The sequence below is a fragment of the Thunnus thynnus genome, chromosome 20 (assembly GCF_963924715.1).
Source record: "Thunnus thynnus chromosome 20, fThuThy2.1, whole genome shotgun sequence".
Lineage (NCBI taxonomy): Eukaryota > Metazoa > Chordata > Actinopteri > Scombriformes > Scombridae > Thunnus > Thunnus thynnus.
Window position 1 is genome coordinate 7,240,831 of NC_089536.1, and position 13,557 is coordinate 7,254,387.

Here is a 13,557-nt window from a genome sequence, read left to right on the forward strand (position 1 = left end):
CACAAAGAGGGAATTTAATGCTAAAGAGACTGTAAATGTGGCAGATATCCACTTGATATGACTAACTCAAACTACCGAAGCCTCATATAAGCTTCACATCAACTTTTAAATGCATTTTTTGCACAAAATGACTGTGTGGACACACTTTGAATTTTGTCCCCCATCACTTACATTGAAAGCACATTTGAAGGGGATCTTTTAACAGCCAGTATGAACAAGAGGAATGATTACAGCAAGAAAACATGTTAAATGTTCATTTGGGCTCCTGACTGTTATTTTAAGACACAATTGAAAAATTGTGAACAGATCCCTTAAAAGATCAATCAGATCAAATCAGTTCATATACTTATTTAATCTCTGGTCACATTGGCACTGGGTGGCGCTGTAGCTCTTATTTATTTGTGTACAACGCTGGAAAACACTTTCACAGATACACCCCGGTCGTCACGGATGTGAGTAACCGACTGTAGTAGTCATGACGTGGACTGTCTGCCTCCGTCGTGCCGGTCGTCTCCCACTTATCGAGACTCAGCCACCGACGAGCAGGAGAGCAGAAGCTAACGAGTTGGCTTCCCGGCGGATTACACGCGATTTATTCGGTGTGGTTAACAGCTCTTTTGGTGGTACGTATCGTTACTGTACTTTACTAAGACTATACTTAAAGCTAGTTGTAAATATATCAATATCCTGTCGGCTAACGTCATCGTTAACCAGCTAGCATGTTAGCATTTTAATAAAGCTAACTAGTGCTAACCATTAGCTAGCGGCGTCTGCGTCATCTAGATCAACAGATATACAAGATATTTTCTCAATGGTCTTGTCAGCTGTTGTGGGCAGACACAGAGAAGACTGCACAACATGTGGTGCATTAGTTGTAGTTTTAATAGTCTAATATGAGCTTATTCTGCAGCCGGTGATAGTAATGTTAGTCCAAGCTCTTAAAGTAGCTAACTAGCTAAATCTACCAGATATGTGTATTAATAGTCATTTGTTTGTTGATACATCCGGTTTCAAGACGAGCAACCTCCTTCACCTGTAACGTAACTGTGTGTGATTCATTTAGCAGCCTTATTTAGGCATTATTAATCAATTATGTTGTTCAGCCCTTTTCCTTTTTCCTTTATAGCCATATTACTTTGTCAGTGTTTACATGTGTGACAATTTAAAAACCCTGCTAGCTGGCAGTGTTTCCATGTTGTGCCTCTCTATTTCAGTGGATACTCTTAACCCACATTTTGAGCTAGATTACTACATCAGGCTTCTGGATTATCAAGCACATTTATACTGTAAGTGTGTGCAACATGTGGTAAAGATTCAAATCTGATCACTTGATTGCCCCCCTTTTTCGTGTTTAGATGTCTGTTGCAGCTGATCTGTCTTGAGATCAGATGTCAGCAGCTATCAGAGTGAATACGACAGGTGCATCGCAGCCTCGTCACAGGTGGAAACAGTCCTGCGTCTGCTGTGGCTGAGAGGACATGAATTGGATACGTGTTTCCCGCTCTGCTGCTCTGTTACTAAGTAGACCTCTTCAGATTTTAGTCAGATATGTGTGAGAGATGTGATATGTTACAGCCAGCTGAGAGTCATACCGCTTCCCGCCGCTTGGATCTGATAGGAACATTGTTGGAAAGCTCCAAGGCAGTTGCTCCGGCCAAGTCTGCTATCTCGCAGAGATCCTGATATGAAGCTGCGGTTTTTGCAGATGTGCCAGACACTACATTGTGGTTGACTCTGACAGAAAGTATCACATCGCGTTGAGACACTGTTATTGTGAGCTATTGTGTGACTTTCCACACCGAAGATGTGAAAAGATGTTTGTAAATCAGGGCAAGCCTGAACTTGTCGGAGTCAGGTGTGAAGTAAGACGCCTGTTGGTGTTTTTGAGTGGATTCTTCTCCCAAGGGTCGTACGTTTGAGGCTGCCCTTAGGGTTTCAAAAGGGTTGCGAAGAGATGCCAGGACTTGCATTCATTGTGGGGAACTCTCTGCCTTCAATTGGTGTGATAAAAGACAGTAATTCACAAGGAGGTGCAATACGGAGACAACATGATGATTGCTTTTCATGTTGCCTGTAGCATTTACAGTAGGTGTAAATGATGTGTTTCATGGTGCAGTATATTCAAAATACCCTCAGTGCAATGTTGAATATGACACCAAAGGACAATGAAGTGCAGTGAAAGCATTTGGGCTGAAAAAGACAGATCATATGACTTTCCTTTTGTTGTTTGACTGCGAAGAAGAGCGTCTTTTTATGGGGACAGCGAGGGGGAGTGTCAGAGGAGTGGTCATAAAAATAACTGAGGAAAATTACAGTTTTGTGACATACACACACACACACTCTGCTGGGCGTGGGTCAGAGGAGAAAGAAACGGTTGCCCACAGTCTAACAAAGTCTAATGAGTAGTTTCTGTATGAAAACATCTGTCTTTTGGTCTCCTCAAACCATGCGGCAACGGAGGCAGGAATGTCGGTATTATTTTGGGTTGTTGATGCCCCTGATCCTAAAGATTTAGCGGTAACTTCTAGTAATTCTCAAAATGTGTTAAGCATATTCATGGTGCTCAATTATACGACATGTCTTTTGTGTTTCAGGAAGATGAATACATTACTTTTGTCTACTGAACTGAATACAACTCTAAGAATGTTTCTTTAAAATCTCAACGCATTCATCCTCTTGCTTTGTGTTCTTGCAGGCTATGATGAGGTGGTGACCTTCGGTCGGCCAGGCCGTGAGATGATTGCAGCTTGGCGCAGAGAAAAGACGGAGCAGAGTGATTGAGAAAGAAGAATGGGCAGAAGTGTCTGGGGCTGCTGGCAAGGCATCGTCTCTACTGCAGTGCTCTACGGCTCTTTGGCCCTATTTACCTCCATTCTCCACAATGTTTTCCTGCTTTACTACGTGGAGACATTTGTGTCCATCTACAAGATTGATAAAATCTCCTTTTGGGTGGGAGAGGTGAGTGAGAAGAGACATGGATTTGTATTAACAGTATCTTGACTTGTTGTCCGGACACTTTGAAGTATTTCAGAAACAGTTTTTGCAGTAGTTGCGATGATTTTGTATGCTTAAATTAAACAGCAAAGTTGTGAGACGACAAAGATACCGTATTGCACAGCTGTATTTAAAATAGCCTACATGAATTCTCACGAGCTTGACATCATGTTCTAGCTTATCAGTAAATCCTGACGAAGGCTGTTTGGTTACTTTCTTTCTAGTTTGGCAATAAGCCGTCATCAGCCTTTATCTGCTGATTTAATATAGCTTTATTGTCTTCCTGTCGTCCTTCCTGTTTTCTCTACAGACAGTGTTCCTCCTGTGGAACAGTCTGAATGACCCTCTCTTCGGCTGGCTGAGTGACCGCTCCTTCCTCAGCTCTCCTCAGTAAGTGTGCTCCATCCTCCCACCTTTTCTTGTTTTTCCTTGTAATTTTTCAACATATACTTTGGGTCAAGTTGAATGTGTTATTTCCATGCTGCAGATAAAAAAACCTGTGAGTTAGCCTTACTCAGAAATGTTAGCGGTAGAAGCAATGAAGGTTAGTTCTTCTTTTTCAGTTGCACATCCTCTTTTGAAAAAGTGAAGAAAAAAAAAACCAATCTGATTTAATACAGACAACTGAGAAGTCATAGCAGCGTCAAAGTTCCTTTGATGTTTATCAGCACAGCCCATCTGTCAGCCAAGAACTGATCAGCCAAGATACTGATGATTAAAAAGCATAAAAGTTAATTTAACTTTCTGCCCGTGTTTGTTTTCCCACACAGTATAACGTAATAGCAAAAGAACGTTAAGCTATTTCTCTTTTTTGTTGGAATGATGCCAAAAATTTAGGAAATTATCTTCTTCAGTCTTGACATACCTATGCCCTCTGGTTCCTCCTGCTTGTCCGGTCAACCTGCAGATTTCTACCACTGACGCACACGTCGTCCCAGTTTATCTGACGCAAAGACATTTAAACGGGTATGCACACACAAATGTTTCAGGATCAGGTGTAGTAATGCTCATGTGGTTGAGTAAACACAGTCAGAGCTGTCAAACATAAGGCTGCCATCCGTGTTTGCGTTAGGAGTCAACTTTTGTATTATCACAAGGTGGTGACATGACGAAGTTGATAACTTTATTTCATTGGGAAGTTTGTCATGTCATCACTGTTTATTGTCTGGATGTCGTACAACAGGAACCTGCGCTGTTCACCCAGTGATTTATTTGTCCTGTTTTTTATGATGGTTTAAGTATATTTTATTGGGTTTACGTTGTTTGCTGTTTCTGTTTTTGCATTGGTTGAAATATAACGTAAGAGATGCTAAACTGACCTTCAATATATCCGCCAGCAAAACAAACGACAAGCTTGCGAGTATTTCAACAGGTCTTCTGGCCTTGTCTGTTGTTGACTCTGTCCATACGTTATACGTCTATTTGCACCAGTGAAGTTGCTTAATTATCACAGAACTTGCCTCTTTATTTAATTACAGCTGATTTTTATTTATTTAATTTTTTTGTCTTGTTTTTCCACCCAGGACCGGCCCCCAGATCACAACTCCAGAGGTGGTGCTGAAGCGCCTGAAGGCCCTCTCCACAAATGGCCCTCTCTTCTCTCTGTCCTTCCTGGCCTTCTGGGTGGCGTGGGCCAGGCCAGGCCTGCAGTTCCTGGTGTGCCTGTGTTTATATGATGGGTTCCTCACCATGGTGGACCTCCACCACAGCGCCCTGCTGGCTGACCTCGCCGTATCTGCCACCGATCGCACGCGCCTCAACTTCCACTGCTCGGTGTTCAGCGCTCTGGGCTCATTCTCCGTGTTTCTGTCCTACTCCTTCTGGGACAAGGAAGATTTCTACTCCTTCCGTCTCTTCTGTGTGACTCTGGCAGCTTTTTCCGTCTTGGGCTTTTTCTTAGTGTCTCGGTTGCTACGGTATCGCTTTCAAAAGGAAGTCCGAACAAGACAGGATGAGACACTGACGCTTAAGGAGTAAGGATTTTCTAAAGAACTGGAAGTTCTCCATTAATGTGGTTAAGATGTTTTTAGACTGTGATACTGTTTTTCTTCTCTGTCTTACTCCTCTCTTACTTTCTTTTCTTTTATCCCAGGCTGAATGTTGGCAATGCTCCACTTACCCATCCAGAAAAACCTGTAACTATTGGACAGTACCTCAAGCAGCTCTCCAAACACAAGAACTTCATGTGGTTTGTGTCAATGAATCTTATTCAGGTAATATGATAATCACATTAGATGAACTATGAGTGCTAGTAGAGATAAAGTGCACAGACCTGTTAAAAATATCATTCTGACAAGTGAAAAAAGTGGTTAGAAACAGTCGATATGGATGATATGGACAAAATGAATATGATGCTAGTTATCACAGCAGTTTTCTATTGATATAGTACAATTAATTTATCAAAAATAACAATGTGAGTCAGCTGTTCTGGTGTTTTGACAAGAAGAAAAATCCTTTAATTGTCAAAATGTGACAGATTTTGTAGTGTGTTCTTTATTTTTTTTAACTGTTTGTGTAATAATCTATATAATACAATGTACTATTATTATTACTATTAGATTTAAAATATAACTAGTCATTAATTTGGGTAACCTTTTATCTAAATTTTGTCATAATATGATTATACAAAGACATACATAGTCAAGTTTATTTGAATAGCCCAGAATCACAGATGTGTCTGTTCAACATAGGACATGCCCTACCCTCAGACCCTCGATTAGAAAAATTAAAACATTTTCAATCATCACCCAGTCCTTAATCAAAAGCATTACAAGAATTTAGCTGTAAACGCCTTTATCTTGTGTAAGTATACTAGCACTATTTTTAGAAAACTCATATAATTGTCTCTTGTGATACAGAAGCTGATCTGCTTTTCCGTCATCTGTTTATTTTAATCCTTAGTTTTGGGTCAGATTTATCAAAAGCATCCTAATGATCAGTTGTCATGTAAGAAAAATGGTCGTAGCACAGGGAGGATTGGTTGTTTTTACTTCAGCTACTCAGTTTCACTCTTTCATTATTTCCTCGGCTCTCTCTACAGGTGTTTCACTGCCATTTCAACAGCAACTTCTTCCCTCTTTTCCTGGAGCATCTCCTGTCTGACAATATTTCTGCCTCTACAGGTTCTATATTACTTGGTAAGATTATTTAAAGAGACGGGAAATAACTCACACATTTAAAAGTTACTAATCCAGAGCTATACCTGAGCAACACAGACAGAATGATTAATGCTAAAATGATCACAGCTAATTATCTAAGCTAAGTGTTAAAACAGTAATGTTAAAACTAAAAAAGAAAAATGCAAGAGCAGTGTGATTTCTTAATATTTTACACTGGATTTGTGTGCTGAAAGGATGAAGCATACAAGCTGATGACTTAGAAACTTTCTTTTATACACAATAAGCACATTTTAGTTGCCAATTAGCAGATGAATTAGCAGATCTAATTCTGGCTGAAAAAAAGAATAGATTTCTATTTTCATATTAATTTGCTGTCTGATTTTTTGTTTTTTTTTTCAACTCCCAATCCTTTCAATGATTATTATTTCTGCTGATTTTTAGCCTTTTCTTTAAATGCTGCTCTGCTTCTGCTCCCATGCAGGGATCTCTTATATTGCCCCCCACCTGAACAACTTGTATTTCCTGACACTGTGCCAGCGTTATGGGGTTTACCAGGTTATCCGCTGGCTATTTATGCTCAAACTGGGACTTAGTGTGGCTATGCTGCTGGCAGGGGCTGACCACATTTATCTGCTGTGCATCTTCATTGCTAGGTATGGCCACGCACACACATCAGCACACGCATCGGTGATCCGATGTGTGACAGCTTGTCTTTTTTGGTTTTTTTGTTGGCTTGTTTTGTTTTTAAGGTTGGTCATCAAAGCTTGAATACACACAGCAGCACATATTAAGAATAAGCAGAAATGCTCCGTGCAGCACAGCATTCACAAGGACACATCAAGGGCTCTTTCTGTCACAGCCTGTTTCGAAGGTCGACTCACAAATTGTTTTATCCAAACAGTGTTAACTTTTCTTTGCTGCAAGACCTTTTTTTTCCCAGGAGAAATGTTAACTTCACTCTACATTTGTCCTAAATGTTGACCCTTTCTTCTAATCCCTGTAAAAGTCAAGTCAGTTTTATTTCTATAGCCCAAAATCACGTATTTACACACATCATCACACATCTTAATGTTATTTTTTTTTTGTCCTTGATGTGTTGCAGCTTTTTATTCAGGCAGTTAGTCATGTTATTCCATTATTAATGTCAAATAATCATTCTGTTCTTACAGTTGACACTAGCATTTGAGCACTCTGCCGCCGTGTCTTGATTGGGGCGTGTGTGTGTTGTGGTTTGTCACATCAGTCAAGTGGTGTTAGGTGCCAACAGGGTGTGAATACTTTTGGTTCTCTATATCAAAGCTTGAGCACCACAAGTGACCTCACTGATGAAGTTGTTAAATTTCACACGACATAATGTGGTTTTGCACACACAGAGACACACCCAAGCATGCTTTATTATGTCAGAGACTATAAACATTCCCCTCCTTAGACTTCACTCAACAAAAAGGCATCGTTAATGATAAAAGCAACACCTAAGCCTAAAAACACCTAAAAACAGTTTTTTGTTTCTTTTCACATTACAAAACATCTTTAAAATTAAAAGTTTAAGCAATAAATGTTCACAAAACACTACGCAGCTGATATCCTGCTTGAGACTGTAACCTGACTCCTCTTCCTCCTAGTAACCGGGTGTTTACAGAGGGGACGTGCAAGCTGCTGAAACTGGTGATATCCGATCTGGTGGATGAAGACTTTGTTGTCAATCGACGTCAGCAGGCGGCCTCTGCGCTCCTCTTCGGGATGGTCGCCTTGTTGACGAAACCCGGCCAGACGTTCGCCCCTCTCATCGGCACATGGCTGCTCTGTGTTTACACAGGTACAGAGACAAACAGACTAGATCCTCATGAGCAGGCGTCATATCTTTGTTTCTAACGCTGCTACAAGTTGCTCCGGTCATGTGTCCTTTTGTCTTCCTGGTGGACAAAGTCTACTGTCGAGTCGCTCAGTTGGTCCAGCAAATGACATGAATTCCAGCCCTATCTACGATCAGTGTGTGTGTGTGTGTGTGTGAACGACTGTCTTAACAGTACAGCAATATGATGTTGATATGACTTCATGCAACTGAAACCTTTTGAAAGCTGAACGGCTGTGAAGATCAAATCAGTTCGACTTGCACAACAGGCTCAACATGACAAATGAGAAAAGATCTGATCAGAGTCAAGAATTTCTGTGCAGGGCAGGTTTTCTCCAAGGGGTTTGTTCAGTAGCAGCAACGCATCTCATCTTGTTATCAGTTTAGCTAAAAATAGCCACACACTCACATTAGATAATTGACACTTACGTATGTGAAATAGCTTCTCTGGTCTTTTCTACTTAATGTGAATTTTTTATTTCAGGCAGTGCAGCCCATCTGCTTAGTCTTAATTTTGTCTTCGATAGCTATATTATATCATCGTGATGAAGAGAAAGGACATATTTTGTTCCAATCATGTTCAGTTATAAGTTTTTCTTTCCACTTAACCACCTTAGCTATCCCTCCAAAGCACAATTTGTTGTATGTATTATTTCATAAAGCCAAGTAGTTGGATTCCTTACATATTCTTTTACATTTTTGATTGATTCATGAGTGTGTACTGTGCATTAAATGAATGCACATTTTTCTCACACTGTATTTCTCTTCCCTAGGTTATGATATTTTCGAGAGGGAACCCATGAAGGACTCTCTGGTTTCTGTGCCTGACGTGGCCTCTGGCTCAGGGACTCCGCCTCTACGCCTGGGCTGCTTCTACATGTTGGTGTTTGTGCCTATCACCTGTGCCCTGCTTCAGCTGGCCGCCTGGTCTCGCTTCACACTTCATGGTCGCAAGCTGCAAGGGATCAAGACCCTGAGGCAAGGGGCCCAGCATGGCCACCTTATAGATGTCAAGGCCATATGAACTGAATAGAGCTGGGTGAAGCTGCACACAGACACTTTTTTTTTTTTTTTAAATTGTCAGTTTAGAAGTTTCTTTGATAAAGGCTTAAAATCAGACCAGAAAGCTTCTCAGATGTCTTCACTCTGCAGTCCAGCCTTGCGTGCAAGAATAGGAACCCGTTGCACAACATGTGGCTTTGCACGGTAGGCTGACTGGGAAGAACATGAAACATTTGGAGAAAATGAAACCTGCCTTATTTTTTTATATTAAAGTATTTACCTATATTTATATTTGAACAGATGACCAAAAGATAAAGTAAGACCAATCAATCCTTTGGATGCAGAAGGACCAAGACAATTTTTATGGTGCAGGCCAAAGATGGGGGCCCCCTTTTTAAAACCGTTAGGAAAGTATAATTCTAGTCTAAAAGTACAGTCCGAATGCCTTTTGCTGCTAAGTGATTCATCTATAACATCAGCTCGGTTTAGAAACCAGGAGGAGAGGAGGAGGTTTAACCACAGTTCTGTTCTGATATCTGATGTTATAAACAAAATGAAATAATGTCTTCACAGTGCTATTGATACTGCATGAAACCTGCGCTTCAGAGCCGATTCATGATTCTTTACATTCACACAGAATGTTCCAGCCAGTTTTGATGTTGAGAACTGTATTTTCTGATATGTCCAGTATTGATGATGATGATGATAATGATGATGTTTTTGCACAAAACTGCCATTTGTTGTACTTCTAACATTCTGATCGTGACAAACTGTATGTAATGTCGTGTGGATAACTGGAATTAGGAAATGATATGTTGATAACCATATTATCCGTTCACTTTTGTAATTTTTCAGATCATACAAAGAATGTGTGGCATTACCACAAATAAACCTCATCTATCTTGAAGTCAACCAAACTCTGCTTTGTATTGACACCTTTTTATATGATAAATCACCTGTCTAACCCCAAGAAAGACTATTCAAACTCAGCTGCAAAAACACAGTGGCTTTATTTGAAGCCAAGCATTTTTGCAAACTTTTTCTTTACTGGGCCACAACCCTGAAATGTGAAATTGTAGGCCCATGTTATCATGCAAAAATTTAAGGAAGTGAAAGCAAAAGTACTTACTCAGGAAATGTTGATGCTAAAACTTGTAGGTATTGTTTATAACAGTCATCTGAGACACTAGCCATTTGCAGTTTTAGTTATTTTCCCACATTGTAATTCTGAGAAAAGACATATGTAAAGGACATTCTCAGACCTGCTATGTGCTTGCAGTATCAAGAATCCATTGCATGGGAATGTCATCATCATGAGAATAACTGGGACACATATTGTGAGTTTAGAAACATGCCAGAAGGCATTCCCGTTATAAAAGATCTAAAGAAACTGGTTCAGTTTGATTCAACTGCAGTTATATTTTGTCCGTATGAAAGACACCAACCACTGTTCGGGAGTGCTGTATGGATTGTGATGAATTGTATTGTGTGTGCTCCAATGATACAGGTACTAGCTTTGGGGAATACAACCACACAAACTAAAAAGATAACCAGAAAGAGGCCCTGGAGTACAAATTAGCTACTGGGCTAATCATTTAAACCTTGCTCTATCTGTGCAACATGTATTTTTTCCATACTAGAATTACATTACATATATTTGATTAAACAATAACTTAAGGATATAAAACATGTGAGCACAAACTGGAAATAATGAGTCTTAAACAATATTTTGACTGAGGGATCCATCTAAAAATAGTGCCTCAAGATTAGGTAAAGCAATTATGGGTTCTGTGTGTATTGTTCGTTGGGCTCATTAAAGCTTAACTCTGTCTTTAATGTGCTTTCGTTTGAATTGGTTCACACACAAGAAGCCTGTAGCCCTCAAGGGCCCCCAAGTTCCAACTTTGCCTGGTTGGGAGGATCACAATCAGAGTAAATCACAAGTCTGTCACTTAACTGTAACCTTTAACATAAATCATCTACATATTGTGGAACACCTATCAAGCATACTGAAGTTCAAAATGTATATTGTAGAGAAACAAACCATGTTTCTCTACAATATAGCTAGTTGAAAGACCATCATACAATCTACAACTCTGTCTGCCCTTGATTATGGTGATGTATATATGCATGCTTCTCCCTCCACCTTAAAGCCTCTTGACTGTGTATCACACACACTGTGCTGTGCTTCAAATTCCTCACTCACCATTACATTGCAAATGAGGGAGAAGGGAGCAGCATTGTACTGTATGTTTATTTATAAGGCTCTACTGCAAAAACTGCCTCATTACTTCTGCTGTCTGACTACATTTAAATACAGTACCTAGAATGTCAGGTCACAGGACATTTTAACATTACCTCTTGTTCACACTGAACTTGGAAAAAGTGGGTTCAAATACTATGCTGTGAAAAAATGGAATGAGCTGCAAAAAAATATGAAGTTTCACTCCAATTTCACCTGAACAAAAAGGATGTGTATTATGTAATGCTTATGTATTTGCAATCCCACTTGTAATTGCTTTTCGTAATGCATCTAATGTTTAATGTGTGACTGAATTAACAGTGCACTTGTCTGTGCTTAAACTTTATCCTTGCACACGGGTCTCTCTTGACAAAGACACAATGAGACTACCTGTTTAAATAAAGGATTAAATAAATATTCCTCTAGATCCTGCCAGAACCTCATCTCGTCTGCTTAATAGTTGAACAAGTGGATCCAACAACTGCTTCACGTCCCCTGTAGCCATAAATGCTAACTCAGCTCGCGGTGCTTTAAAGACGTAATATTCACTTTTCACCTAGGATTAGTTTTAACGACTAGGGTGCTTCATGCAAAGTTGTCATCTTTCAATAATACTTTATTTGACTGGTGAAATCGGGCCCAACTCTTTGTTCTGGGGACGCTAAAGCTTGCGATGCGACGGCGGAAGCAGCGGGATGTAATCCTCACGCCTTTTCGCCTCCTTTGGGCGTACAGCGCATGCGTACAGACACACATTATTTTACACTTTTTCCACTTTAATCCACTTGCTTTTAATTTCACGATTAATCTTGTTAGACTTGTGCGTAACAATAATCTATTTCGCTAAATTTACGGGCTACAGAAAGCGTTGTTTTTCTCCAAAAGAGACAACGTACCGCTACCCATCATGCACCGCGCGCAATACTTCCAACGTTTCTAATAACATCTCTCATTATAGTTGATATTCCGTGCTCACATCTCAAATAAACAGCTTGTATACGATATATCACCTTAATTAAGTTTAAAAATAGACTTTCTACTGGATGATTGAATTGACACCGTTACTGTAGAGTGTATGTCGCTGAATGGCTCCCTGTATCATTTAAAATTTAAGGTAGTACACTCATGTTTCTCTTCAGATCGTATAAATCTTTCGCCTTTTACTAAAGATTTCCGTGGAGAGGAACAATATGAGTTCTAACTAATTTTTTGATGCCCTGCCTCGTGCGGGGCTTCCTACTCGTGTGAAATAAAAAATTATTATATTAAAAATGCATTCCTTACATTATTTCTTCAACTGCAATTGATTTAATAATATTTTTCTGTTACTTTAGTCTCATGATACATAATGTTCTTTTTATGATCACTTTACAACAGTGGGAATGCAGCAGCAACAAAGACATAAGTGTATTTGTTTGGCATAATTTCATTTATTATTTCATGCATTGTATTCATTGGGGCGTTGTACAGTTTTAAACAAAAATGTTAACATATGATGTACTGCACCAGAGTTAGCTTTAAAGCTAATTTTCATCTGCAGTCCCTTACGAATAAAACATATAACAGCAAAATAACAAACACTACAAGGCAAAAAAAACCCCACACAGGACACATTATACAAAATACAAAGCTACACACAATATTATTCCACGACAGAAGTGTTCACAAATATCTCATCACCAATAAAATAAACGAGGTATCATTTAACTTTATACACAAATTCTACCCCGTAAAACATTTTCTTAAAAGATTTAAGAGGGACATTCATGTATTGTGTTCATTTTGCTCTGCACATCCTGAAACTGTGTCTCATTTATTTTGGCATTGTTGCTACACTAAAAGACTGTGTGGTTTGTAAGTGTATTAATGATACATCCAAGGCAGATTTTGCTTTATTGTGTACACATAAACATGCACAGTTTGGGTTTTTTAAGTTAAAACAAGAAGAATGAGGCACAAGCTTACATCAGCAATCTTATAATTGTCTAAGTTTCATATTCATACGTGTAAGTTTGCCAACAATAAAACTTCTCTGCTCAGTTATTCATACAGGATGTGAGCAGTACTTTAAACCTGCTTACATGTACATGTCAATAAATCAGTATTAATGTTCTTGTAATATATTATGATAAATATACGCTAAATGGGGTCAGTTTGCATACGTGCATACAGGACCTTTACTTGTAAAAGAGTATTTTTAATTGTAGTATTACTAAAATTGTAGTATTGTAGTAGTACTACTTTTACTTAAAGGCCACGCTCACTTTGCCTACCACTGACATACTGTACTTGACATAAATAAATATACATTGTCACAAGCTTCCTGCTTTTAACATGTATAATTTTGG

General features: G+C 39.2%; 1 protein-coding gene and 1 non-coding gene across 2 annotated transcripts; both read left to right on the plus strand.

The window, feature by feature from the left end:
- The first annotated feature begins 429 nt into the window (after positions 1 to 429).
- On the plus strand, positions 430 to 9,884 carry mfsd13a (major facilitator superfamily domain containing 13A). Its single transcript, XM_067576093.1, has 9 exons — positions 430 to 623; positions 2,696 to 2,958; positions 3,305 to 3,384; positions 4,518 to 4,967; positions 5,087 to 5,207; positions 6,035 to 6,131; positions 6,595 to 6,766; positions 7,736 to 7,929; positions 8,739 to 9,884. Exons 2-9 carry the CDS (start codon positions 2,791 to 2,793, stop codon positions 8,987 to 8,989), a joined length of 1,533 nt encoding a protein of 510 aa, XP_067432194.1. The 5' UTR covers positions 430 to 623; positions 2,696 to 2,790; the 3' UTR covers positions 8,990 to 9,884.
- Positions 9,885 to 12,328: 2,444 nt separating this feature from the next.
- Positions 12,329 to 12,443, plus strand: LOC137172803 (U5 spliceosomal RNA). Its single transcript, XR_010925058.1, has one exon. It is a non-coding gene; the product is annotated as a U5 spliceosomal RNA (small nuclear RNA).
- Positions 12,444 to 13,557: the final 1,114 nt, after the last annotated feature.